The sequence below is a fragment of the Lissotriton vulgaris genome, chromosome 2_1 (assembly GCF_964263255.1).
Source record: "Lissotriton vulgaris chromosome 2_1, aLisVul1.2, whole genome shotgun sequence".
Classification (NCBI taxonomy): Eukaryota; Metazoa; Chordata; class Amphibia; order Caudata; family Salamandridae; genus Lissotriton; species Lissotriton vulgaris.
The window spans coordinates 1,662,678,107-1,662,705,616 of NC_141687.1; the positions used below are offsets into that span (position 1 = coordinate 1,662,678,107).

General features: G+C 49.0%; 1 protein-coding gene across 2 annotated transcripts in view; it reads left to right on the top strand.

Annotated features, from left to right (window-relative positions):
- The window catches only part of LOC147733034 (interferon alpha-inducible protein 27-like protein 1), a 53,341-nt gene that overhangs the window by 16,123 nt on the left and 9,708 nt on the right, over window positions 1-27,510 (top strand). For both annotated transcript variants that reach the window (XM_086958903.1, XM_086958902.1), the window contains exon 4: window positions 7,786-7,895. In XM_086958903.1, the coding sequence (XP_086815029.1) occupies window positions 7,786-7,859 (74 nt within the window). In that variant the 3' untranslated portion in view covers window positions 7,860-7,895. The remainder of the gene's footprint in view (window positions 1-7,785; window positions 7,896-27,510) is intronic.

The window sequence follows — 27,510 nt, forward strand, 5'->3', positions numbered from 1 at the left end:
GTTCAGGGTTAGGTTTGGGTTTTGGGGTACAGGGGTATTTTAGGGTTCAGGGGTAAGTTTGAGTTTTGGGGTACAGTGGTATTTTTAGGGTTCAGGGCTAGGTTTGGGGTTTGGGGTACAGGGGTATTTTTAGGGTTCAGGGGTAGGTTTGGGTTTTGAGGTACAGGGGTATTTATAGGGTTCAGGGCTAGGTTTGGGTTTTGGGGTACAGGGGTATTTTAGGGTGCAGGGTTAGGTTTGGGTTTTGGGGTACAGGGGTATTTTAGGGTGCAGGGTTAGGTTTGGGTTTTGGGGTACAGTGGTATTTTTAGGGTTCAGGGCTAGGTTTGGGTTTTGGGGTACAGGGGTATTTTTAGGGTTCAGGGGTAGGTTTGGGTTTTGGGGTACAGGGGTATTGTTAGGGTTTAGGGATAGGTTTGGATTTTGGGGTACAGGGTATATTTATAGGGTTAAGATGGGTTAGCGTTTAAGGGTGTTGGGGAATTTTAAGGAGTAAGGGTGGGTTATGATTATGGGCTGCAGGGGTATTTAAAGGGAGCAGGGTGGGATTAGCACACAATATGAGACATGGCATGAAAGGCGGAACGTACCACATGCCCCCAGCGTTGATCACGTCCCAGCACATGCCCACAATAACAATCCAAATGAAAAATATGTATCATTTTATTTAAACAGTACACCAGTTTTTTTCAAACAGAATAGTCCTCTCTATAGATTCTATCAAGATGTACTAGGACTAGGCTCACAATGCCTTCTGGGAAGTATACTTTTGTTTCAAATGTACACCGCTAGGATGCACACTTCTCAGTTCAATCCTTTGTGAGTGATAACAACCATGTCTCAATTCATAGAGGGAGCAGATGCGTTTCTAAACCCGAAATTGATGTAACAGGTTTATCTTCAGGGCTGGACTATGTACCTCTTTACTTTTGTAATTCATCCTATCTCTACCCGTGTTCACTGATAGTGTCTTGAGCTCTGTTTTCTAGTTCCGTCCGTAAACAGGTACACAGTCCAGCCCTGAGGATTGTTTTGCATAATTTGAATGTTGTGTTATGTCAAAACTCGAACATATTGAATGTTGAAAATTAAATTTTTGCTAATCAAATGTGTTTTAAAAAAAAAGATGAAAATTGTGCCTAAAGAAGTAACATATTTAGGCACTAAGTCTGTTTAAATAAATAACAGCATCACAAAATCGAGATCAGGTCATCTGTTTATTCAAGTTGATCATTTTACAGAGGGCTGCCTTACCCATCAACGAAAGAGGAAGCCTCCTCCAGTTGGCAATGTCACTCTTAAGCCTCTGCAGAGGGGGAGGAGATTCCGGGCAGATCTAATCAAGGGATCCAAAGATACAAAGACTCCCAAATATTTGAACCCTTCTGTGTTGACATGTGTAGGACAGTTTTGCGGAGGGACAGGGGATCTCCGCTCAATACAAACAGCAAGGATTTCTCCCAATTGATTGGGAGTCCCGAATATTTCCCAAAGGAGGCCAGGACATCGAAGAGCACAATAAGGGACTTACGGGGAGCGGTCTGGTAAAGCAAAATGTCATCCGCATATAAAGATATACGATCCTTCCATCCGGGGGACCACCTCATGCCCCTAATCAATGGTTCCCAACGTATCCGGGCGGCGAAAGGCTCCAGGGCCAGAGAAAAGAGAAGGGGGGACAGCGTGCAACCCTGAAAGGTGCCCCGACCAAGCAAGAATGGAGTTGAGACTCTGTTGTTTACCACTACTTGGGCGAGTGGTTCCGAGTATAACAGACGCACCCACCGATGAATTGGGGACCGAATCCAAATATTGCCAAGACTGCCCACAAATAGGGCCATTCAATTGTGTCGAAGGGCATTGTTGTGTCGAGCGATGCGATTATGGCAGGCTCCCGCAGAGTGTGGACTCTGTCTATTACTCCATGCAGTCTACGAAAGTTTAGGGCCGTACTCCTATGAGGCATAAAGCCCGATTGATCGGGGTGTATCAGACTGCTGATCACTTTCACTAATCTGCTTGCAAGGAGCTTGGCCAGGATCTTCGGTTCAGCATTTAAAAGAGAGATAGGTCTGTACGATGCGCAGTCCATTTTAGTTTTGCCCTCCTTATGAATAATGACCACAGTAGCCACTCTCTGTTCCCTGGGCAATACTCCTTCATCTCTAGATTTCACAAACATTGCTCTCAGATATGGTGCCAGCTTATCCGGTTTGAGTTTGTAGAGTTCGATAGGAAGCCCGTTGGGGCCTAGTGCCTTACCAGAATTTATTGAACGGTTTGCTTGTGCAATCTTGTCTGCTGCTAGTGGGCTATCCATATAGTCCCGGTCTTCAGGGGAAAGATATGGGAGCTGTATTTCTCGGAGTAGCACATGGGAATCAGTTTCTGAGTGAGGGGATACGGATTTGTAAACCATCCGAAAATGGTCCGCAAACTTATCTACTATGTCCTGTGGTTCGGTAAGTGATAGCCCTTCCCTCTTTAGGAGCTCTGGGACAAGACGGCTGGCCCATTCTTTCTTGTACAGCCATGCGATAAGCTTTCCAGCCTTACCCCCTAGGTCATAGAGCCTGCTCTACTGTTCCCTACTACGAGACTTAGCCCTGTCAGTGACCAGTTCCTTGTAGTCATGTTGTTTTAGGCTCAACAGGTGAAGTTTTGCCTGCATTACCCCCGGCTCCAACTCACCCTCCAACCTACTAATTTCAGTCTCCAGCTCCACTACCTCCCTCTGTTTCTCCCTTTTAGAGCCCGCTATCAAGGACAGAGCCTGTCCCCTGATAACAGTTTTGAAGGCCTCCCACAAGGACCGGGAGAAGGATACCGACCCCACATTGTTTGTGAAGTATTCGTCTAGCTATGCAAGAAGGTCTTTTCGAATTTTGGGATTACGCAGATACCAAGGATTGATGGGGGCCACCCTCCCTGCAGTGCCCGGAGTTATGACTATGTTGACCCACAGCTGAGAGTGATCTGAGATGCCTCTGGCCAAGTGTGTGGCTTCTGTTATGTAGGACGCCTATGCGGCGGGGGCTAGACAGTAGTCCAGTCGCGAAAGGCTGTTGTGGGTCCCCGAGTGAAATGTATACTGCTTCTGATCCGGGTGAAGCAATCTTAACTATCAACCAGGCCCATTGCCTCCATGAATTCCGGTAGCCATCGTGTCGCCCGCCCCGTTTCCCGTGGGGGATGTCTGTCACTCATACCGGAGAAGACTGCATTAAAGTCGCCTCCCAGGAATATAAGCCACTCAGGGACCGTGAGTAGGACCGCCCCCAAGTCAGCAAATGTCGTACCTTGTAGCCCTGGAGGAATATAGATCGATAAGAATGTTATGTGTCGCACTTCCCACATGCCCGTTACTCCAGTATATCTGCCTCTCTCATCTTCCCACGTGGAAGTGACTGCCAATGGAAACGCTTTGCGAATCAAAATGCCCATCCCCCTGGAACACGATGTGAAACCTGAATATGCGACCAATTTGTACCCCATTCTGTGCAGAGCTTTGCACACATTTCCAACTAGATGTGTCTCTTGAAGCAGGACCACGTCCGGCGCCTGTCTTTTAAGATACTGAAACACCACACTCCACTTGATTTCGTCTCCCAACCCGTTTACGTTCCAACTTAAAACCCTCACTTCCCTACCCCCCATCGTCTACATGGAACAATTTATAAACCTCCGCATATCCACTGCCAGACAAATGTACTGTGCCGATGCAACAAACAAACCACCCAACAGGTGAACCAAACAACCCTCCCCAACACCCCCCCCACACCGATGCCCTGCCCTCTGGGCTCTAAACTGCCCATCGAAAAACGCAGAGTGCCTGTCGCCCCAGAAAGATTCAAAGAAAGAAGAAAACTTAGGGGGTAGCAGGTCCCGAGCTCCGGCCTGTGCCCCAGACCAATGAAATAGTTAGTCCTTATAAGTTGAAAAATAGCAATCTATAAAACACCATGCGACCCCTTTATCCAAGCGCAAGTTGCCCATCATCCCCGACCTCCCCAGTTCTCCATGTGGGCAAATCAAGTGTTCAACAGGCCTCAGACTCAGGATGGCTGACTGACCGGCGTATAACCATCACCATGGTCCGCCGGGGTTGGGATTCCTCGATATTCGAGCCACTCCGCCACCGCCTCCGGCTGATCAAAGAACCACGCCTGGCCCTCCACCTCGACTCTGAAACGGGCCGGGAACAGCATAGAGTATTTCAAGCCCCTTTCCCTTAGATCTCGCTTCACCGACAAAAAGGATCTCCTCTGAGTTTGCACTCTCTGCGTGAAGTCTGGGAAAAAGGAGACAGCTGCGTTCTCATACCTGAGTGGGGCGTTGTCTCTCGAATTTTGGAGGATTACATCTCTATCTCGGTAGTTGAGGACTCGGGCCAGCATAGGCCGCGGGGGAGCGCCCGGTCTGGGACGGCTGCCCGGGACCCTGTGTGCCCTTTCTATCACGAAAAACTTATTGAGGCCCTTAGGTGCTTGAGAATGAGATCTTCAACAAACAGGTCAGGAGCCTGCCCCTCTGATCTCTCCGGCACTCCCAGGATGCGGAGGTTGTTACGACGGAGGCGGCCTTCGTAATCATCCAGTTTTAGTTCAACCGAGTTGCGTGAGTCCTGTAGTTCCCAGACCTCTTTTTGTAATTGCGAGACGTCCTCCACCAAGCTGGTGGCTGTTATTTCTATTTGCTTCACCTTCTCATTGAGTTACCCCATATCAGCCCTAATAAGATTAATGTCAATGGCCATGGAGTCCATTTTGTGTTCCAACGAGGTTTTCACCCCCGTGATGGCATCCATTACGTCTTTCAGGCAGAGCTCAGGCTCCTCCTCACCTGGGTTCCCCCTCGCCCTTTCCTCAGACAACCTGCCCCACTGTGTCTCCTTAGAGATCATGTAATGATCCAGTTTGTTAGTCTGGACTGTCTTTGAGTCCTTGGCACCAGCACCCCTTCCACGATCCATCATGCCGGCCAGGGCAGGACTCAGTCGGGGACAGGCCGCCAGGGGTGACACAGTACACTCCCACGTGCGCAGCGCGTCAAGCCTAGGTCCGGCAGTCAGGCCTTGCACTCCGGAGGATCTCGCCGAGGGGATAGAGAAACTATAGGGCTTGGTAACAGCAACTCCGTCCTCAATGAGCCAGCTCAATGCGGGGCATCACAGTTCCAACACCCCTTATCGTGTCACCATCCCGGGGAGTGACCCCTCGCACCCTCCAGGGACACGGTGACAGTGTTCCTTCTTGCAGGAGAGCTAGGCACCACAGGGGGCACCGCCGATTCACCTTCGTCAGGCCTCCACTTATCACAGCCTCCAGCCAGGTGACTTTGGGTTTGTATGAAGCCCAAATCTCTGCCAACAGCAGTCAACTAAGTCCCACAAGTGCAGCCACACTCTCAAGGCCCACCACTGTAGATCCCCCAGTATTTACTGCAAGGCACCACTGTGAGAAGGCCCAGGCTCACCCTCTCCTCACCAGGTCATGTAGCACCATTCCATCTGCTTCAGGCTGTAATGTCGATGGAGGCTAAAAGTTCGTCTATTGCCCCGCGACTCTTCACCAAAGTCACTAGGGGGGGAACCCCCGGGGTCTCATTAAGCGCCCGTCTGCCGCTTTCAGGGCCGCAACCAGCGCTCCGTATCTCCCGGCCGTAATGGCAGCCGCTCCTCCGTCACCGCTCTTTACCCTCCGCAACACCTCTTTGCCGCTATCTCCGCCGCCGCCACTGCTCACAGCCCAGACTCAGGCCACCAGGGCGACAGCGGGCAGACAGCCTCAGCGGATGCAATCTCGCTGCTGGGGCGAGCCAGGAGGCGTCACTGCCAGGTCGCGGCCAGCGCTCCGTACCTCCCGGGTCGCAATGGCGGCCGCTCCTTCGTCACCGCTCTCTCATCTACGACACCTCTTCGCCGCTATCCACGTCTCCGCCACTGCTCAGATCCCCGATCCAGGCCACCAGGGCAACAGCGGGTAGGCGGCCTCAGCGGACGTGATCTTGCTGCTGGGGCAGGCCGGGAAAAGTCACTGCCAGGTCAGCTATCTCTCTGTGGGCCCTGGCTTCAAGGCCCTGTACAGGCCCGCACTTGCCGATGGCTGAAAATCCCCGGTACAGAGGGCCTCAAGCCCCGGAGTAGGCCTGTTGAGTTCCGCGATCTCATGGGGACAAGGGGCAGCTCACAGGACTGTCGGATGGGCTACAGGATAATCGGTGGGGCACTCGGGCGATGGAGCTCACATTCTATGCGGCCATCTCTGAACGCCCTTGGCCACGCCCCCACTTCCTCTATCTATATATATAAAAACAAAAGTATGTCCATTTGTCCTTTATGCATTACTACACCATTCATCCGATCGGCATGAAACTTTGGGAAGTTGTTGAGTACACTCCCGCGAAAGTTTCTGGCAAAAAAGAAAAAAAAGAAAAAAACATTTTTTAAAAAGTTGTTGTACACTCCTGCGAAGGTTTCTGGCAAAAAAAAAAAAGAAAGTGTTAAATATTGGCCCCCCCGGCCCCCCTAGGGCCCTCATAATCTTTCCAATACTGAACGTTTACAGTTTCCGGTGCGACTCGCTTTTGTAATGACCATCAACAAAGCACAAGGACAATCGCTGCAAGTGTGTGGACTAGATTTGGAGAATCCGTGCTTCTCAAATGGACAACTGTATGTGGCCAGCTCACACGTCGGAAAACCTTCTGATTTATTTGTGTAAGCACCAGACGGAAAAACAAAAAATACCGTGTATCCACAAGCACTCGAATAAATGAACAGAATTAAAACAACACTTTATGCATTACTACACCATTCATCCGATCTCCATGAAACTTTGGGAAGTTGTTGAGTACAGTCCTGCAAAGGTTTCTGGCAAAAAAAATGTTTACAAATCAACCCAGAAGGGCCCTCATAATCCTTCTAATACTGAAATTGACAGCGAATTTGCGAGCATCGTCGACAGTTATGCCCCCCCCCAAACGGAAATCGATTTGTCGAACTACATCTAAAGCACAAAAGAAAAAAGGCATTACAGGCTTCAGAAACAGACAAGCAACGGGAAGCAAGATTAGAAGCTGTTCGAACACAAACTGGTCAAGCACGTTCTTCTCAAACGAGCGAGCAACGAAAATCAAGATTGTAAGCCGATCGAGTACGCACTGCTCAAGCCCGTTCTTCACAAACGAACGAGCAACGAGAATCAAGATTGGAAACAGATAGATTACGTACTGCTCACGCCCGCTCGAATGAAACAGGAGAGCAACGAGAATCAAGATTGGAAACCGAACAATTACGCACTGCTCAAGCCCACTCGAATGAAAAAGGAGAGCAACAAGAGCAGCAACGCGCGACGGGTAAGCTAGTTCTTAATAAAATTCTGTTCTGATTTTCTTGAGTGAAAAGTATTAGATAAATAAACCACTGCATGTATAAAGACTGGAAACATTTAATTTAATTCAATGGCCAGATTTGAGATACCATAAAAATGTGTTGGCTTTTTCTCCAGTATTGAAAAAAGTTTTTTTCTCTTACATTTTTTTACACAATACTTTACAGACAAACATTGGCAAAGCTAACAGATTGCTTCTCCGGTTGTAAAGGCGAAACCTATTGGCTTTGCCAATGCTTGTTCTAGTAGGGCACCTGGATTTGGCTGAACCTTGTAAAAATAGGTACTGTGTTATTATTTCCGCTTTCTATGACGTCAATTCTTCAACCAATGCACGTCACTTGCTCCAGTGCCCTTTAGTGCTTCTTTAATGGGAGAATCCATTTTGTTTCAGGAGCAACAACTGGAGCGGCCTACGTCAGTGCTGCTGTTGGGGGTGCTGCTGGAGTTGTGCTGAGAATGTTATGATAATGTAACACGCAAGTCCGACAAAACGGAGAAAAAGTAAGTTGCCTATTTTAATCTTCCCAAGAGAATTCTGCAATGGGAAACCAGCGTGGGAATTCCAAGCATGCCAGTGGGCTGTGTGGTTCTGCATCCTTTACTGTTGCTTTCTAGTCAGTTGTAATCAAAAACCTTGAGATCCTTCTCAAGGGCAGATTCTGGAAAACGTATGTATGGGCTGGGTTTATTGTAACACAACTATTTACACGTTTGTGTAATGATAGTGTATTTCATTGCAGTAACATAACCTCTTGCACTCATTTCCCGCTAGTTACTTACCACCCAGGAGCACGGGTCTGTGGGATCAGCTTTAAAGCACATGGATTTTGCAGAGGCTGCCCCCGTTGGGGGCCTCAAGGGATGGAACCATAACGGCCGCCGGGACCCGGAAAAACTGGTTTGGGCTGCTTCAGGGCACCCAACAACAGAGGGGGATTACACCCCTCCCAGGGAATGCGCCAAAGGTGGCGCAGAAAGACCTGGCCAATAGGTGGCCAGGTGATGTTTTGAACCCCACCCAATGGGAGGAAGCCGCCCCATGCCAGGAGGGGACAATGTGGGGGTATAAGTGCGCCACCATCCCAGCACAGGTGACTTTTTAAGCTGGGGACGGTGCGCTGAAGAACTTCGAGAGACAACCAGCATACCTGGAAACTACTGTGCAAGGAATCCAGCTCACCTCCATGGCCCAGTCTAACCAGTGTTGGAAAGTGGGTTATTGGTAGGGGCAAATGTAGGTCTGCCACTGGCAATAAGGCCACTAACATATGATAGGACTCAGGATAGGTCTTAGAAAATTATTCCTATGCCCAACTCTTTGTAACGTGGCTGCGAGCAGACAGGCTTAACTTCAAAGACAGGTATGTAAAGCATTTAAAAACACAATTTCAGTAAATAATAAAGACAATGCACATAATAAAAACCCAACAACATTTTATAAAAGTAGGAAATATTTTTATCTTTAAAATGACACCAAAACGACAGAAATACAATTTAGGGAACCTGAGATATGATTTTTCAAAGATTTAATAAAATATAGCACTTAGAAGATTATAGCACCATATTCTGATACCTGCTCGCGATAAACCGGGTCAAAGTAAAAGTTTCAGGCCGACCACGATGGAGCACTGAGCAGCTACAGCTCACGGCAGGTCCCGGTCTCAGTTTATACCTTCGGGCTTAGAAACTTTTCTGCACTTTTTCGTCTCTAGGCCCCTCGAAGCTCCCAGCCAGTCCGGATTCGGTGAGGGTTCGCCGGCTTGACCTATGACGAGGTCCCGGTCAACTTCCCTGGAGCGGACTTAGAAAATTTCTCAAGATTGCTTCAGCGGGACAACCCAGGAATCCAGGCTGATACGAGATGGAAGGCAGGCGGCTTGGCGTTCGCGGCTGCTCCCGGTCACCTTTTCTACAAGAAACTTTTCAGGAGCTTTTTCTCATGGGGTCTCTCAATGCTCCTCATGTAGCCGGATCCGGTGAGGGTTCGCCGGCTTCAGATTTATTCTAGTCCTGTCCAACTCTGGAAGATGGACCGATGGAGCTTTTAGTGGGATGAACCTGGATGGCTTGGCCGGCTCGTGGTTGAAGGCAGGCGGCCTGGCTGGCCAGGTTGAGGCGGTCCGGTCCCCCTATGGAGTTTTTTTCCAAAGTTCTCCAAACTTCTTGAACTTCTTCCAGAAGTTCCTCAAGGGGTCACAAAGTGTCTCAAACTCACTCCAAGGGTCTGGAAGATCCAAGATGGTCTTTGAAAGTGAAGGACTTCAGTTCCCACAATCCACTGGTACAAAACCCTTACAAATCTACTGATGATTCTCCAAGGTGTAGATTTAGTTGGTGATGTTCCAGATGAGCTCTTTTAACCTGTAGCTTTCAGGGAGTCCACTCTTTAGTTCTTTTCAGCAAGATAATCCACAGGGCTGTAGTTTCAGAAGGTGCAGTCTTCAGAGGTCAGGCCTTAGTAATCTTTGCATAGCAAACCTTCTCAACAGAGACTTCTTGCTTCAGTAAGTTTCAAGCAGCAGATCTGGAGGGCTCTGCCCCTCTCAGATACTTATTCCATGTTCTGTGGGTCAAGCAGGAGGTCACTTCTGACCAATGGGGGCAGGGTAACTCCTCCAGGACATGACCACATCCTGTAGAGTGTGGCATTATTTTTTCCCAGAGTGCATCAAATCTTTCAAATCCATTATTGCTGATTTTCCAGCAAGGAGGTAAGAGCTGGCTAAACACACCCCTAGGATAGCTAATTTACTTAGACTCTCCCCCTGCATCTGCTCATACCTTCCCTAATCTTACCATCTGACTGAGGTGGTAAGTTCAGAACTGTAAATGACACAGGTCTCTGCTCTCCTCTTGGTTTACGACTCCTCCCCCTGGCCTGGCATCCCTATGGAACAGCCCTCTGCCCTCCCAGCAGAGCTGGTCAACCCCAGGGGCACAATGCAGCCTGGCTAATCCACTTAACTCTGACCAATCAGGGCAGACCACTGGAAGGCTGAAGGCTGGAGGGCTGAATTTCGACTTACAAACAAGAAAGTCTTGTAACTTCTTGTATGTACACTTGAGAAATTCAACAACATGACATTTGAATGGTATTTCTAGCCTTTTCCTATCAAGAGTTATTAATTAATAACTCCCTACCATGTTAACCTATGTCACTGGGGATTTTCAATGGGAAAAAGGACTTGGACCATTTTTCCAGCACCAGGACTTACAAAAACATATTTTATAGGTACTTGTCTTGTATCTACAGGAACCCCACCCCATGTGCAACTAGGGGAGAGAGACTTCAGGGGTTCTGAATCTGTAGAAATATTGCAGATCCTCCGTCCACAGTGCTCCTAGCATCAAAGTCGAATTTGAGCAGCACTGCACCACAATCTGGGGAGTGAAATGTGAAATGTCACTTTACCCAGGCATATAAAACTCATGTTCTGTGACTGTTCGAGGACTGGTTGGGGACGCTGAGCCGCGCTCCTGGGATGGTAGAGACCTGCCGGAACACCAAGGCGGACTCCAAGTCCCAGGAGCCTCTCTGCCACACCACCTGGGTCAGAGTGAGACGCGCACACACCTGTGGAGGATTCCTTAAAAGACCTCGCCGCACCCGCTTTGCGGGTGCCTCAGCGTGGAGGTCACTGGGCTGATTGTGTGTTCTCTTTGTTTGTCACGGACATATCCCTGCTGGTTTCGCCCCTTTGGAGCTGTGACTGTTCGAGGACTGGTTGGGGACGCTGTGCCGCTCTCCTGGGCTTGTAGAGACCCGCCGGATCACCAAGGCGGACTCCAAGTCCCAGGAGCCTCTCTGCCACACCACCTGGGTCGGAGTGAAACCCGCACACACCCGTGGAGGATTCCTTAAAAGACCTCGCCGCACCCGCTTCGTGAGTGCCGCAGCGTGGAGGTCACTGGGCTGATTGTGTGTTCTCTTTGTTTGTCACAGACATATCCCTGCTGGTTTCGCCCCTTTGGAGCTGTGACTGTTCGAGGACTGGTTGGGGACGCTGTGCCGCGCTCCTGGGCTTGTAGAGACCCGCCGGAACACCAAGGCGGACTCCAAGTCCCAGGAGCCTCTCTGCCACACCACCCGGCTCGGAGTGAGACGCGCACACACCTGTGGAGGATTCCTTAAAAGACCTCGCCGCACCCGCTTTGCGGGTGCCGCAGCGTGGAGGTCACTGGGCTGATTGTGTGTTCTCTTTCTTTGTCACGGACATATCCCTGGTGGTTTTGCCCCTTTGGAGCTGTGACTGTTCGAGGACTGGTTGGGGATGCTGTGCCGCGCTCCTGGGCTTGTAGAGACCCGCCGGAACACCAAGGCGGACTCCAAGTCCCAGGAGCCTCTCTGCCACACCACACGACTCCGTCCATATAACGTTACTACCCTCCCCGCCTCGTGGGAGCGCGCAGGAGAAGCCCGGGACAAGGGCGGGACCGTCTGTGGCCGTCCGTGGCCATACGTGGATGGGCCGGGCCCTCCCTCCCTTTTCCACCTGAAGCAAGGACTAAGCCGTATGGCCTTTGTGCCAAAGGGGGTTCAGGACATTCCTATTACCCTCCCAAGAAAATCTAACTTCGCAGTGTATAATTTTGTGCCTTTTAGCAACCATGTCCCCACGCTCTGGGAAAGAACGAACTGTACATGTCTCTACCAAAAGCGGGGTGGTATCCGGAACCCTTGACCATTTCTTTAAGCGGGCTACAGGTATCCTCGAAAAAGAAATTGCCTTTGCCGAGAAACGCCCATCCATCGATCTTATATCGGGTAAGTGCTCGTCTCTGGGCAAAATTGGGTCCGTAGCATCTCCCCCACTCTCGAGCTTCCCAGCTTTGATCGAAAATCACCAATTAAGTCCTGTTTCGGTGCCCGCGAAACTGGATGTAGAGGGTTGTAGGCCTGATAAAGATTCCATGATTTGTTTTTCCCCTAACAGCTCACAAGATGGCACGGGCGTATCACCCAAGCCATCTAGCCCTCCATCTGGATTTTCAACTGAGGAGGGCAAAACAAATTCCAAACCAAGTAAAAGGAAAAGAGGGTACACAACACAGCAAGGGGGAAATGCAAAGATCTCTAAAAAAAAACAATATAGTCCCGCCTCCTTCTGCTCTAACTAGCTTACTAAATTCCAACACGGATCCTACAGACCCCTACGTCCAGTGTACGACCTATGGTATGGATGACGAGCTCTTGGGCAAGATAGAAATCCTTATTAAATCTTTGTTGCTACCCCTTTTGGAACGCACAAGGCTGATTAACTCTAAATTGGACCAACTAGAGAATTTGGCTACAGTCAATTCGATTACGCTGGACAAATTAGTAAAAGTCTCCGATAACACAATGGTGAAGCCCATAGATCACCAGCCAAAGGGGTCTTGTGTTACATCGAATCTGGATGCGAGTGCTGCTGCTATCAACCTTCCGACCGTATTGTTAGAACACCCACAAATGGGGAAACCCTCTGAGGATATTAACCATCTGATGTCTGCAAAGGGCAGGCCTCCTAAGGAAGGCGCGGCACTGCGGGTCAAGCCAGCCCGTATCGCACAGGCTAACAACACACAGTCCTCGAGGAAGGGACTGCAGGGTAATGAAATTGCTAAGCAGAGATTGCCGTGCGTCAATCTACCCCCCGAATCCACCCCCTACACCATCATCCTGACGGGAGTTACACCTATTGGGGAGGGGAAAACAGAATCTTCCAGGGACTTTAAGAATAAAGTCACTTTTTGGCTAAACAAGAACAGAGCTCTCCCCCATCAGTCCAAAACAGAGATTCTAAATGTTAGAAGAGTTGGATGGGTGGGACACTGCCCTAAAGACTTGGAGGGCGACCGCGTCATTATAAATGTAAGGGACCCATGGGTGGTGGATCTTATTCAAAGAGAACCACGATTTGGAAGAGTGGGAGAGGTTCAAACGCTAGGTCTTTTGTACTTCTACCCCAAAGTAGTAGGGTTCTCCCCCGCTATTCATATGGGCGGCAAAGGAGTAGCAATTCAAGAGGGTTTCCTCTTGATAGGGCGACTCATTTCTTGCAACCTCTTCCATTATTCAACCGGTTCCAGTCCCTCTCAGGCCTAGAGGGAGTCGACTGACTCCAGGCAAATGCAGGCTACTCCTTCCAGGTGATGAGACTAAATTCGGGCCTTGCACGAACATGTCCATTTAAGGTTGGACTGGTCGGCACAAGTAGATGGGCCCTGTGTAGCCCCAAGGGTCTGGATAAGAAGAGACAGACTGACATCCATAGAGTGGAGACATGTAACAAGGACCCCCTGTCTAATGATCTTCCTGTTATCACTCCAACAGTGCTTTTGTGCGAAGTGACCAGCCTAAACACTTTTTCCTAGTCTGACCTAGGTAGTACACTGACTTCCACAAACCCCAGCCCTAGGCAGTTATCGGATCCAGCACCCGCCTCTGGTACAACCTGCAACAGAGGGCCCACGAGGGAGGGCCCACCTGCAGCTACCTCAGGGAGGGTGGGTGACCTAGGGACTGAGCTTCGAGGGGGCCTGGCCGGGGAGGCATCTGTGCTCAGGATTCTTAGTTGGAATGTCGCAGGTATCGCAAGAAAGCTGGACATACCTGACTGGAATTCCTTGATAGAGGGTTACTCCATCTGCATATTCCAAGAAACCTGGAGTAAGGAGCCCTGCCATAAGGTGGGGTATATGTCATTCTTCAAACCAGCAGTCTCCCCCTCTTCAGGGAAGGGCCGCCCCTCAGGAGGCCTCCTCATATGGGTTGATGTTACTCTTGGGTGCCAGGTTGTGCAGCAGGAGACGAATTTGCCTGACTTGCTCAGAATCTCACTCAAAGGGCCTAGGAGAGGGCTTACCCTGGACATTTTCAACATCTATGCCAGGGGTACCAAGGGAGGCTCCCGGTCGCCAACAATTGCAGGCCTGGAGAATCTCCTTAGGCAGTGCCCCAACAGATCGCATGTCCTGGTCGCTGGGGACTTTAACTGTACGTTTGAGCCCCTGGCGACGGAGGACATTTTGGACACTGCTGACGAAGATGCCAAGAGAGGAATACCCGTTCTAACCGTCTTGCCCATCCAGAAATGGTCCCAACGGGTTGTACAACTCAACTCCTTGGCCTTGGAATTTGGCCTGAGGGCAGTGAATGGGAGGACGTTCTCCGATCCCTCCGGAGCCCATACTTACAACAGGCCAAATCATAATTCGAGAATAGATTACATTCTACTCGACTTTGGGCTCTGGTCTTTTCTGCACGACATGGTAGTCCTCCCTTTAGTCGATAGCGATCATAGCCCTCTTTCATTGGCTCTGCTCCCCTTGTGGGGCGAGGAACAGGGAGTGCAATTGCAGCTTAATTCGGCTCCTACCCCAGAAGTGCGTACCTCCAACTGTGGGAAGCGGCTGAAATGGAACAGAGTAGCTATGGATGTGGAGAAAATGATGGCCATGGGGGAAATTCTAGTAGCCTCTGTGTCCACTCTAGATGCCTCCACCTTGACGAATAGCGAAGTCTCAGGCCTTTTCTGCAATACAATCAAGGCCTTGGGCAATTTTTTTAGGCTCCAAAATAGGAACTGCTCAGCGGGTGGTGCTAACAGCACCAAGAACAAACCAGGTTGGTTTACCAAGAAATGTAGGGAGACAAAATCTGCCTTGATCTCAGCTGTTAAAGGTAATTCCCCGGTGGAGATTAGGCTTGCCAGGAAGGAGTATAAACAGACCACCAATGCAGCAAAGAAAGAATGGGAAGACAGGTATTGGATTGACTTAATGGAAGCAAGTGAAGGTAGAGATGCAAGAGGGTTCTGGAATTTGATAAGGTCAAGGAACCATCCAGATTGTACCCTCATTACGTGCAGTATTCCAGCACACGCTTGGTACAACCACTTCCAGTCCCTCTATACCTGTACAGAGGGGAACTCACACGTGCTTACCAACAGTAGCCTTTCGTTTGCCCATTGCCCGGGGACCTATTGGCCGACCTGTTTACCCCAAGAGAGGTGGAAAGCGTAATAAAATCACTGGTGCCCCTCAGAGCAGCCGGGCCTGATGGGATACCGGGTGACTTATTACGCGCCAACAAAAAGGAATGGGGGAAGCTGATCTCATCCTTGTTAAACGCTATTAACAACGGTGCACCTGTCCCAGAATCCTGGAAAGGGGCGGAAGTCGTCCCGATATTCAAGAGGGGGTGTCGGGACGACCCAGCCAACTACAGGCCCATAAGTTTAATTGACACAACCCAAAAGGTAGTTGGTAAAGTAATTCTGGGAAGGGTTCTCCAGTGGATAGATGGGAATAACATCTTATCGGACCTCTAGGCCGGCTTTCGCACGGGGACAGGGACCATAGAACAGGCCTTCAGACTGGTTCTTCTCTACTGGAAGGTGGTGGTGCTGGGCAAGGGCAGCCTTTACCTGGCCTTTATAGATCTGAAGACTGCCTTTGACCTAGTATCACAGGAGGGGTTGTGGAGAGTCCTGTCTGGGATGGGGTTGCCCCCGTATATCCTATCCCTTTTAGTCAGGCTTCACGCTGATAATTTCGCACAGGTGCGGTGGGGTAAGCGTGGCGAAAAAAACTGATAGGATCCCGGTTGAAAGGGGTGTCCGTCAGGGTTGTGTGCTTGCCCCCACTCTCTTCTCACTCTATGTGAACGGAGTGGTGGAGCACCTGCTTAAACACCCTGCAGATGCACCCTCCCTGGCTGGTAAGCGCATCCCCACTCTGCTCTTTGTGGATGATACCCTGCTAATTTCCAAGACTCCTGTGGGCTTGCAGAGTCTCCTAAACAGTTATCAGGAGTTCTGCTCTCAACTAGGCTTGATAATCAACTACAACAAAACAAAGTTCCTGGTTATGAACCCGCCCAAAAAAATGGGCCGCCACCCGGTGCTGAATTCCGTGCCCCTGGAGAGGGTGTCTGAATTTGACTATTTAGGCATCCGTCTCTCGGACTCACTGCACTGGAATTCGCACATTCAAAAGATGCTATTGAGCCACAAAAGGGTGGGCGGCGCACTACTTATGGAGCAACGTTTTTCTACATTCAAGCCTATTGCCCCAGTTTTGGAGATTTATAAAGTTAGAGGGGTTAGCGCCGCCCTGTACGGGGCGGAATTGTGGGGTATGTGTAATCTTGATGTGCTAGCTGGATCGGAGAGAACATTTTTGAAAGATCTGATGGCTCTCCCGCAGAGCACTCCATCAGTACCTGTGTTAATGGATTTGGGTTGCAGATCGATCAGGGACCAAGCCCGAATTCGCCCTTTATTGCTTTGGGCGCGTCTGGGGCGTGTGCCCGAGTTGATCTCATATGCAGAGGTCTAGGATGTGGTCATGTATCTGGAGGGCTGGTCTAAGGTCAAGTGGCTGAGGGATGTTAAATGGCTGCTAGGAGCTTTGGGTGTTGGGGATGCGTGGGAAGCCAGGACCGCCCCCCCTAAAGCTGCTCTAAAGAAACTTTACTGGAGTTGGGTCCATTGCAAAAACTCCACTGATGTGAATCATTGTAAATCTACTGATGAATTTTTGAAAATGAAGGATGTGGTGGCATATGCACCCTATCTTGATATTATTTCTAACCCAACAGATAGAGCTCTGTATTTTAAATTCAGAGTGGGGACATTACCCATAGGCGAATTTACTGCCCATTGGCAATCCCACTTGTCCTCCCCTTTCTGTGTGACCTGCCCCACCCGCATAGAATCGGTTGCCCACATGTTCTTTGAGTGCCCAGCATATGCATCGCCCAGGCGGAGATGGCTTAAACCCCTATGTAGATTACTAGGCACCCGGCAGCATAGAGAGGCGCTCCGCATCTTAAAATCTGACACACGCACTTTAGTTGTTTGCGGGGTGTCCAAATTTTTAAAATGGTTATGGCTAATTCGTTTGAATAGGCTTTCTCTGGCTATTTAATCTTTGTATTATCTGCTCTTATGTCTTTTATTGTATAAACAGATTGTGATTGTTTTTATTGTTTTTATGATATTTTATATATCGAAATAAAGCCATTCATTCATTCATTCAAAACTCATGTTATAAGGGTGTACCTTATAAATATCTGATCCCCCATCCCTGGGATTCCTAGGGGAGACCCTGGGGGTCCCTAATATGCCAAAACATTGTAGGTTATCCATTTCTAAGTCCCCAAACACAAAGGTCGAGTTTGGGCACAATTTACTTTTTAAAAGCAGTCCAGGCACCCAGGGCCGTTTTTAAACTAACCTCAAGCTTCAGCAGTGAACACATGCAAGTGCAGAAAAAGACTGCTGGCCTCTAAGTTGCCATGCTCCAGGGCACTGGGGACTTCTAGGTAGTTACAATCCCCCTAGACCTATTATATACTAGGAGCCTATAGGGTAGGTCATGCCAATCACAGGGGTACCCCACCATACCATTGTGTACCCTAGTGTATGTAGGTGTCTTAACTGTATTCTAATGTGTCTCTTTCTGCATAATACTGGCCCTGGGCCTGGTTAGGCAGAGCACAGGGTCAGTCAGAGTAAGTTACCACCAGTATCAGTCAGCAAAAATGTGGGGGTTGCCCAGGCCACAGGATGACTATGCAACAACCAGTAGCTGAGTTACCTCCAGCAGCCGTGGCCCGGCAGGCCCTGTACCCACCGAGCATGTAAACACAGCCTAACTTGCCGCCCCAGCCTGGCATTTTATTGGGACGAAGGAGTGGTCACGCGCCTGGTTATGCAAGGACCCGCCGCAGACCTTCAGCCACGCATTCCCCAACTCAGAACAATTCTTAAAGGGGCAGGGTGCGGCAGAGCGGGACCAGAAGAACACAGAACAATTCTGTAAGGCGCAGGCTGTGGCAGAGCAGGACCAGAAGGCAGGTGGACAAGAGGCACGTTGATGACCCACACCCCCCCCATGAGGCAGAGAATGAGGAGGAAGCTCTCGGTCCGATGGCGAACCGGCCGGTACTGGGCAGCCGTGGTTGCAGCAATGTGTCTCTACATGGCCAGGTCGAATGAAGGCCACCGCAAGCATCAATAGGTGGGGACTTTTAAAAGAAACTTTCATGTATCAAGGCGGCTCAGGACGAAGCACAAGGCACCATTTGAAGATTTGCCCAACAGCAACCACCAGAGGAATAGGCACACGGTCCCAGTCGGAACACGCCACCTCCTCCCCCCATGTCAATAGTAAGGGCGCAATATTTAAATAAAGATAGCAGAATGGCTGCTCGTCTTTTGTGGCAAGACCGGCGTGAATGAGTGGGAGAATGGGGCCTTACGGTCCAAGCTGCCAAATTTGGAGCAGGGGAACCAAGCTCAAGCCATGGCGTTGGTTCAGTCCCCTGCGATTCTGGGCAAATGACTTAATCTCCCTGTCGCAAACACAAAATGAATGTGTCCTTGTGTAACATAGCAGGGGCTCTGTGGAGCGCTCTGATACCTTCAGGGCGAGTGCTGATAGATAAATCCAACTTGAGCCATCCAACGTGATGAATGGGTTTTATGGTCATAGAAATCATTGTTTGTAAGCATGCAGGGGTGATGATACGGTGTAACAACCAGAGCAATCGACTTTGAAACTGGGAAAGCAGGTTTATGTCAGGGCGTCTGCTCAACTTTCCGTGATTATGAGTGTACGGACTAAAAGCAATGTACAGTATTTGGGTGAAGAACTTCTTTATTGAAGTAGCACCAACACAGGCTCCGCTGAAGAGCGGAGCTTAGGAGAAACAGCCGCCCGTCAGTAGCCAGCTGCCAAGTGTCAACATTCTAGTACTGACAGCTGGTGACAGGGAACATAGAACAATACGGTGTCCGTGTGCGGACAAAAGTGTAAAGATCGCAACACATCTTCCCCCCCATAGGAGATGAGGGAACAGAGAGGGATAAAGATAGAGAAAGAGAGAGCAGTAGAGATATGACAGGCAACTTATAACACATTGCATGAGCATAGAGCAGTAATGGTATGAAAGCAATATACTATCACAAACATAATCCAAGAGTTTTAATGGAGGCTCCAACCTTCTTCCTACTCTACTCGTAATTCTGGGACCAGGGGTATCCTGCATGGGAGCAGAGCTGGGACGCGAGGATGAGGCATGTACTTCACTATCAGTGGGATAAGACTCGTCGTCAGCTTCCTCATCTGACAAACCACTAAGTGCTCTACCCTGGGCTGGGGTGCGCGTTTCAGTGTTGGAGTTGTCTTCCCGGTAGGGACTGTCTAGATCAGAGTTAGCAAGATCCACTGGGGTGTAGCAGGGATTCTACTCCTACACAGAACTGTGCACAGAGACTCAGGACCTCAGTGAATTAGGGTGTGCCAAAACTCACCTTAGTACCCATAATCCCCTACCAGACTAGCATCAGTGTCTCATTGGCTCTTCCATAACACCAATGATTAGACAACCCAGAACATGGAACTTAGATTACCTCAGGCAATGTGGAACCCATCAACACTCTTTCGTTATACTAACAGATCAGTCCAAAACAGGGAGTAAATGAAGACATGCGCAAGTTTGAAATATTTATTTCTAATGCCGTGTTCTCATGCGCAGTATCTTAGATAATACAAGCAGACATATTATAAGCAACAAGATTATCAGCATAGTTAAATACAAAGGGAGAAAGCATGTTATAATGCTAAATGGAAACAGGTTTAAAATATACATTTATTTCACCCTCCCTTGCTAGTAGGTTATTTTATATCTACAGAAGGTCTCTTGGGATTATAAAGGCGGCCCCATACCTCTGGTCCTAGCAGAAATGGATCACATCAGTTTCTGCACCAGCACTCTGCATGTAATGTTCTCCAAGTGTGTGTGAGCATGCCTACGCAGTGCATTATTAAACGTGCCAAAATCAGAGGTGGCCACAGCTGCATATATGTTATGTCTAGAACGTGCGCTGATCAGACCGAACAACATCCACTGTGTTGAAATAACCTTGAAGGTCTCTGCACTCACTGTTCAGACTAAGCTTACCACGCAAGGCTGCTAGTACAGAAAAACATTTTATTCTCGTGTGAAGCAAAACACTCTGCTAAACTCTAAACATTTATTATAATGTGTGCCATGTGCAGAAGGCAGCAGAAAGGAACAAGCATTTGCAATGCAATAGGTCTCACGTTTGCGAGAGTTAGAGCTATTGCCATTGTAAATGACAATGTCTTTTATAAAGCCACGTTTAGGTTTTTGAAAAAGCAGATATTAATTACAGTGGAACAGCTGCTGTCACACGTAGGCGAGAGCGGAAAGGGAGGTTGGTGAGAATGGGGGAGGGGTAGGGATGGGGGAGATAAGAGGCTGGGAGAGGAGACCCAGTTGAGTAGCCTGCCTACATTTATTGCAAGAAACAAACTGTGTGTAAATATACACCAAGCACAGCGCTTTGAGTAGATCAATAGGTTAGTGTTGTGTTTTCAGTACAGATATCTGACTTCATAAGTACACAATATTTACAGTTCAGTGTCTGGTTGCATTTAGTACATTATACTATTGTGCTGTTTCACTGAGAACATGATTTACAGCTGTGATCTGAGAGTGTTGAAGGCAATAAACACAACAAAGCTAATCCACAAGTGGAGGCAAAAGAAACCAAAACCAGCAAAAGAATATTTTTTTTTAATGTAAAGAATTCTCTATAGTGCTGCCAAAACCAGCACCTAGGAATATTACGTTGGACCGAAGACTGGGATGCTAAGCAAAGTAGTTACTTTGGACCTCATGCGGCAGTAAAGAGAAAGGTAAAGCTTCCTTTTCGCTGCGGGTTATTACGACCTCCAGGGTAGTGTGGGAAAGAGCTGAAGCACACTATGTCACTGCATTCAAATCTAGGAAAATAACTGCAGTGGAAACTTTAAAGAGAATGCAGGTTTCTTTATTTTGGAAGCCTTTGATGTGGGAACGCTGTAAGATTTAAAGGGGAATGACTGGCAACAAATTGCAGTCAACTTACTGCAAAACATTTCGGAAAAAACAAACTAACTCTTCAGGAGCAGAGCTACTGTAGGCAGTATTACATGTCAGCCTTCCTATTGTTGGCTTAAGGTGCTGCACTAGATGGATTTCGAGGAAGAATCTTTCATCCAGTTTCGTTGGCCCTCGCACCCTAATCACAACCCTTGTTGCAGGATTCATGCATAGTCGCTGAACAGAGGCGGGCACAAATCATACATACATCGGTTAAAATGATAAAATATTTACTGAAAGTTAAGGGAGTAATTTTTAGATACGCAAGTGATTGTGCTCCATGCGTTATCATGTTTCATCCTAGCATTGGGTATGAAACATTTACAATATTTACAAAATTACATGAAATACCCAAGCACATGTATGCATATGCAAAGTTTCCATGTATCCTCCTACTGTCCTATACTGGCTCCGTAGGAAAGAGAAGTGGACACCCTTGCGCTCCTAACGGAACATTGTTCGCTCATCTGCCACAAAAAACACAAGCCTTCATTGCTAAATAGCAATTAGCAGTGAATGGCTAGATAGTTGCATAAGTGAAAAGTATTTTGCCTTGTAGTTGTAGCTTAAAAAAATGAAAACAAGCAGACTGTAAAAGACCTCCCTATCTGCATTGTCCCCATTAAGAGCGAGGCAAATGATCGGCAGCAATTAACGTAACAGACACACCAAGCATTTGCAATGCAATTGGTCTCACATTAGGAAAGTGTGAGCTATTGGTATTGTAAATGACAATTTTTTTTAAATATATGTTTGCTTTGAAAATATATAAATTAATAGCATTGTTATTCACAAAGCCAATGGCTTACACTTTCCTAATGCAAGTCCTATTGGCAATGGCAATGCTTGTTGGTAGCAAGCAAGGACAGTCCTGTAGTGGTGCTGAGTGATGCTGTTGTGGTGCTGAGTAATGCTGTTGTGGTTGGGCTGAGTGATGTGGTGGTGTCCCAGAGTGATGTGGTGGTGTTCCTAGAGTGATGTGGTGGTGTTCCTAGAGTGATGTGGTGGTGTTCCTAGAGTGATGTGACGGTGTTCCTAGAATGATGTGGTGGTGTTCCTAGAGTGATGTGGTGATGTTCCTAGAGTGATATGGTGGTGTCCGTGAGTGATGTGGTGGTGTCCGTGAGTGATGTGCTGGTGTCCCTGAGTGAAGTGGTGGTGTCCCTGAGTGATGTGGTGGTGCCCCTGAGTAATGTGGTGGTGCCCCTGAGTGATGCCCCAGAGGGATGTGGTGGTGTTCCGTGAGTGATGTGGTTGTGTTCAGTGAGTGATGTGGTGGTGTCTGTGAGTGATGTGGTGGTGTCTGTGAGTGATGTGGTGGTGTCTGTGAGTGATGTGGTGGTATCCCTGAGTGATGTGGTGGTGTCCCTGAGTGATGTGGTGGTGCCCCTGAGTGATGCCCCTGACTGATGTGGTGGTGCCCCTCAGTGAAGTGGTGGTGTCCCAGAGTGATGTGGTGGTGTCTCAGAGTGATATGGTGGGGTTATGAGGGGTGCAGCAGTGTGAGGCATGCAGCAGTGAGTGGCGTGCAGCAGTGAGTGGCGTGCAGCAGTGCGTGGCATGCAGCAGTACACGGTGTGCAGCAGTGCATGGCATGCAGCAGTGCATGGCGTGCAGCAGTGTGAGTAATGCAGCAGTGTGAGTAATGCAGCAGTGTGAGTAATGCAGCAGTGTAAGTAGTGCAGCAGTGTGAGTAGTGCAGCAGTGTGCGGGGTGCAGCAGTGTGCGGCGTGCAGCAGTGTGCGGCGTGCAGCAGTGTGAGGCGTGCGGCAGTGTGATTTGTGCGGTAGTGTGATTCGTGCGGTAGTGTGCAGCATGCAGCAGTGTGAGTAATGCAGAGGTGTGCAGCATGCAGCAGTGTGAGGCGTGCAGCAGTGTGAGGCGTGCAGCAGTGGGAGGCGTGCAGCAGTGGGAGGCGTGCAGCAGTGGGAGGCGCGCAGCAGTGTGATGCGTGCAGCAGTGGGAGGCGTGCAGCAGTGGGAGGCGTGCAGCAGTGTGAGGTGTGCTGCAGTGTGAGTAATGCAGCAGTGTGCGGCGTGCAGCAGTGTGGGGCGTGCAGCAGTGTGAGGCGTGCAGCAGTATGAGGCTTGCAGCAGTGTGCAGCATGCAGCAGTGCAGCAGTGTGAAGCGTGCAGCAGTGTGAGGCGTGCAGCCGTGTGAGGCGTGCAGCAGTGTGCAAATTGCAGCAGTGTGAGTAATACAGCAGTGTGCAGCAGTGTGAGGCGTGCAGCAGTGTGTGTTGTGCAGCAGTGTGTGTCGTGCAGCAGTGTGTGTCGTGCAGCAGTGTGTGTCGTGCAGCAGTGTGTGGCGTGCAGCAGTGTGAGGCGTGCAGCAGTGTGAGGTATGCAGCAGTGTGAGGCGTGCATCAGTGTTAGGCGTGCAGCAGTGTGAGGCGTGCAGCAGTGTGTGGCGTGCAGCAGTGTGGCGCGCAGCAGTGTGAGGCGTGCAGCAGTGTGAGGCGTGCAGCAGTATGAGGCGTGCAGCAGTGTGAGGCGTGCAGCAGTGTGTGGTGTGCAGCAGTGTGTGGTGTGCAGCAGTGTGTGGCGTGCAGCGTGCAGCAGTGTGAGGCATGCAGCAGTGTGTGGCGTGCAGCAGTGTGTGGCGTGCAGCAGTATGAGGCGTGCAGATTCCTAGTAGGCAGAGTTCAGAGCAGATAACTGCTTGGCTGCGTTTTAAGTTGCTTTGGCTTCGCAATTGTCTGTGAAATCCTGGCCCCAAAGCTGGGTTTCCCTCCCAAATGTTCTTTTGACAGCTTTCAGGGGTTGCCCGGTGCTTAATGCACAGAATTTTTCCCACACTGCCTCAGGATAGATAGCATGCTACTGACTGCCATCAATGGAAAAATAATAAAGCAAATGGTGCTTACGAGTTCTCACCATGAACTCTTCAGAAACAATACTCACACTTCTGCCAACTTGAAGAACAATCTCAGTGCGAGAAGGGGCGGGGCCTCGTGCCGAGAAGTACCTAGGAGGCACTTTTGGACCCCACCCGCCTCCTAGCCCCCCTCCCCCCACCCTCCAAAAAAGAAAAGATTAAGGAGGCTGGTGCCGATGTCCTGGGGTGTTTTCACTCCCCTCAATAGACTTCAGGCAGTTCGTTTTCCCTGCTAAAGTGTGATGATGAGAGCAGATATCATGTGTCACACTGTGGCACTGTGTGAGTTAGCAGGTATGTACTCATTTTGTTCCTGGACCGGTCTAGTCGCCCTGCAATCAGCCCGTCTGCTGAAAATACAACTGCGTCGCAGTGCTTTAGCGAGAAAACAGTGCATGGTAAAACACTGCTGAAGCTCATAGAAATGATTACTTCCGTAAAGCAAACCTGCGAGTCATCATTCTTACTTAAGTGAAAATATAAAATAACGGCGCATGCGGATTAAAAAGTGTTAGCATTAGAAATGGGTGAGCTCGAGAATTTATAGTAGGAGCTGAGCAAGTAGAAGAGCCGAGCCAGGGGCTCTGGCCAAAGTGCGAGCCGAGTCCTCAAAATATGGTCATGTCAACCTAATTTAATGTACGTCATGGGTTCCTTTTAGGCATGTTACCTCTCTTATGACACAGACTGTGGGAGACTGGAGGAAATGCTGGTTGTAAATAGTAGGGCTGGTTTACCCTATTACAGAAAAAATTAATTCAAATGGCAAACAGCTGAAAATGCATTCTAAAGTTGTGTGTTTTACTGGTAATTCAATAAAAGTCTTCAATTAAGGATTCGTTCGGAGATTTAATCCCGAGCACAAGATAGTAACGTGTAACTAAAAATAAACTAGGGGAGGGCAAACAAAAGTACTGTTCCTTCACTGGGAATAGTTGAAAGGGAGAACAACTTGCCCCGGAAGAAGCCACCCCAACTTCAGGAAGGATCACACAAAAGCAACCACACATAAAGATGCTGTTTCACCGACCCGGAAATGACGTCCCAAGTAGGCGGTGCCGGTAGTCAATATTCCATAAGTGCTTTAATGGACTGGCTGAGTGGTTTGCACTCCGGTTGATGAAAGCGTTGTGACTTACCAAAGCGTAGAGGTAAAAGTGTCCCGTACGGAGTTGCGGGCAGCCTGGAAAAAAACAGAAGAAAACACAGTGACGCTGTCTGGCCAGTGAGTAAGACGATCTGAGTTTTCTGCTCGTTATTTTCGTTCCTTTACATTGATATTTTCAGACACTTGCCCTTCGCTAGGAGAGGCGCACAGATCTGTGAAATGTCATTTGAGCAATTAGGCCCATCGTTTGCAATGTAACGTAGTTGCAGTGCTTTCAACATTGTTTAGTGTGTAAAGATTTTAACTTACTTCACTTACGGTGTGTAGCAATCCACTGTAGTTCTTGGCGTACCCCTTTCAACAATGGCCCACAGTAAGAATTATCAGGGCACAAGTCCTAAAACAAGTCGAACTAGAGCCAGAACAGCCATGAAAGAGACGCAGGAGGGCAGGAGCGTGACGCAGTGAGCGTGCACGTTGGCGTTCCCTGCGGCTCGTCCCAGTGGCGGCACCTGCAGTCTTCACCCGTTTCTGGGAAACGCGTCATAGAAGCGCGTTCACAGACCGGTGTCTGCTCGTGCACCGGTCTGTACCACTTGGGGGAGGCAACACACCGACAATAAGGCTCGCTGGCAGCAGCGCTTTGCGCTGCAACGCCAGGCGAACCCTAAAAATGGCGTTTAAACTTCTAATAAGCTCATGTTAACTTAACACAGTGTGAATGCAAGGCTCAGCCCCATGACAGGAATTTGTTTGCATAAGGAGAGAGTAGAGAAATGCCAGACCTTACCATCACTATGGAGTGCTGAGTTGCAAAACGGTTGCGAGAAGTTGTTAATTCCCTTGCTTGTGTGCCCACTCCTCTTAACTCTGACCATGTCCCCTGTGTTAAGTGTGACAGGTCTGCACCCATGTTTCTTGTCATACTGGTCCTTGCAAGTGGATTGTGCTTCCACCAACTTACTCCTCACTTGGTCAGCCGATCAATGAACTCTTTTAGCAGCCATCAACCAACCTACATTTTCCTTCGACAAAGGAGTTCTACCTCTCATTAGATCAATAGGCTGTGGCCAGTACTGCTGCATGGTGTGATGCGATAAGCCCAGAGAGTTTTAAGGACTTCCTGTCTCCACACCCACTTGTTATTGTTGGCCAAATGGATGATACCCCTGATGACCCTGTTGAGGCGTTCAACAGCACCGTTGCCCGCGGGATGGTAGACTGAGGTGATTTTGTGGATTATCTTGTTTCTGTCAAGGTAGGACTTGAACACATCTGAGGTAAATTAGGGTCCATTATCGCTAATTATGTGTTTGGGTAAGCCTTCAGGGGTGAACACGTCATCAAGGAACTGAAAACACTGTGGGCGTCTGGCTTGTTGACAAACTTTATCTCTGGCCACTTGGAGAAATGGTCAATGAGGACGATCGTGTACACTTGCTCCCCCTGTTCAAGCGTAATCTTCCTTGCCCTCAAAAAATGGAAGGTGTAATACTAGTGCAGGAACTAAGGCGTTGGACTATAGGGAACCGGTGCTCAGGCAAAGCGCTCTAATACCTATGGGTCGAGTTTCAAAAGTCTATGCACCAGTTAATATGGCATGGTCTGATCGCTCTCCAGGTGTGACGTTGGTTCACGACCAATGCAGCTAACATGGATCCTCCTGTTTAGAGTGGGGTTCACTTGAGTTCAAGCAGTGGAATTTCCAGATCGTACGCACCCCCAATGCGGCTCACAGTCATAATCGCCACAAGACCTTAAGTTTTGGCCAGCAGCACTGGCTGCTCTCGCAATGATGTCACTAAGTTACAATGTGAGGTGACGAAACCTGTGGGGGGCATAAGCAGCCAGAAGGTGGGGAGCCACCCACCCTGGAAGAGAGGCCACCTGCATTAATTTTGGTCACGTTAGAAAAGATCAAAAAAAGTTATAAAAGATGTTACAGCTGAGTTAGGGAAGGGCCTTTCAGTTAAGACAGTTTTTGCTGTAATTGATGGGGTAGTACCACGTCACAGAATGCAAAGCCCTTGCCTGTGACCACCGACAAAAACTCATGGGAAATGTTTGGATATGTCGTTTATTGGTCAGAGTGGGATTTCTGATTGCCATTGAGAGAGTGTCACACACTTGACACTTGAATGGGACTCTTGAGTGAACGGAAATTTGGTAAATGCCACTCATAAGCAATCTGC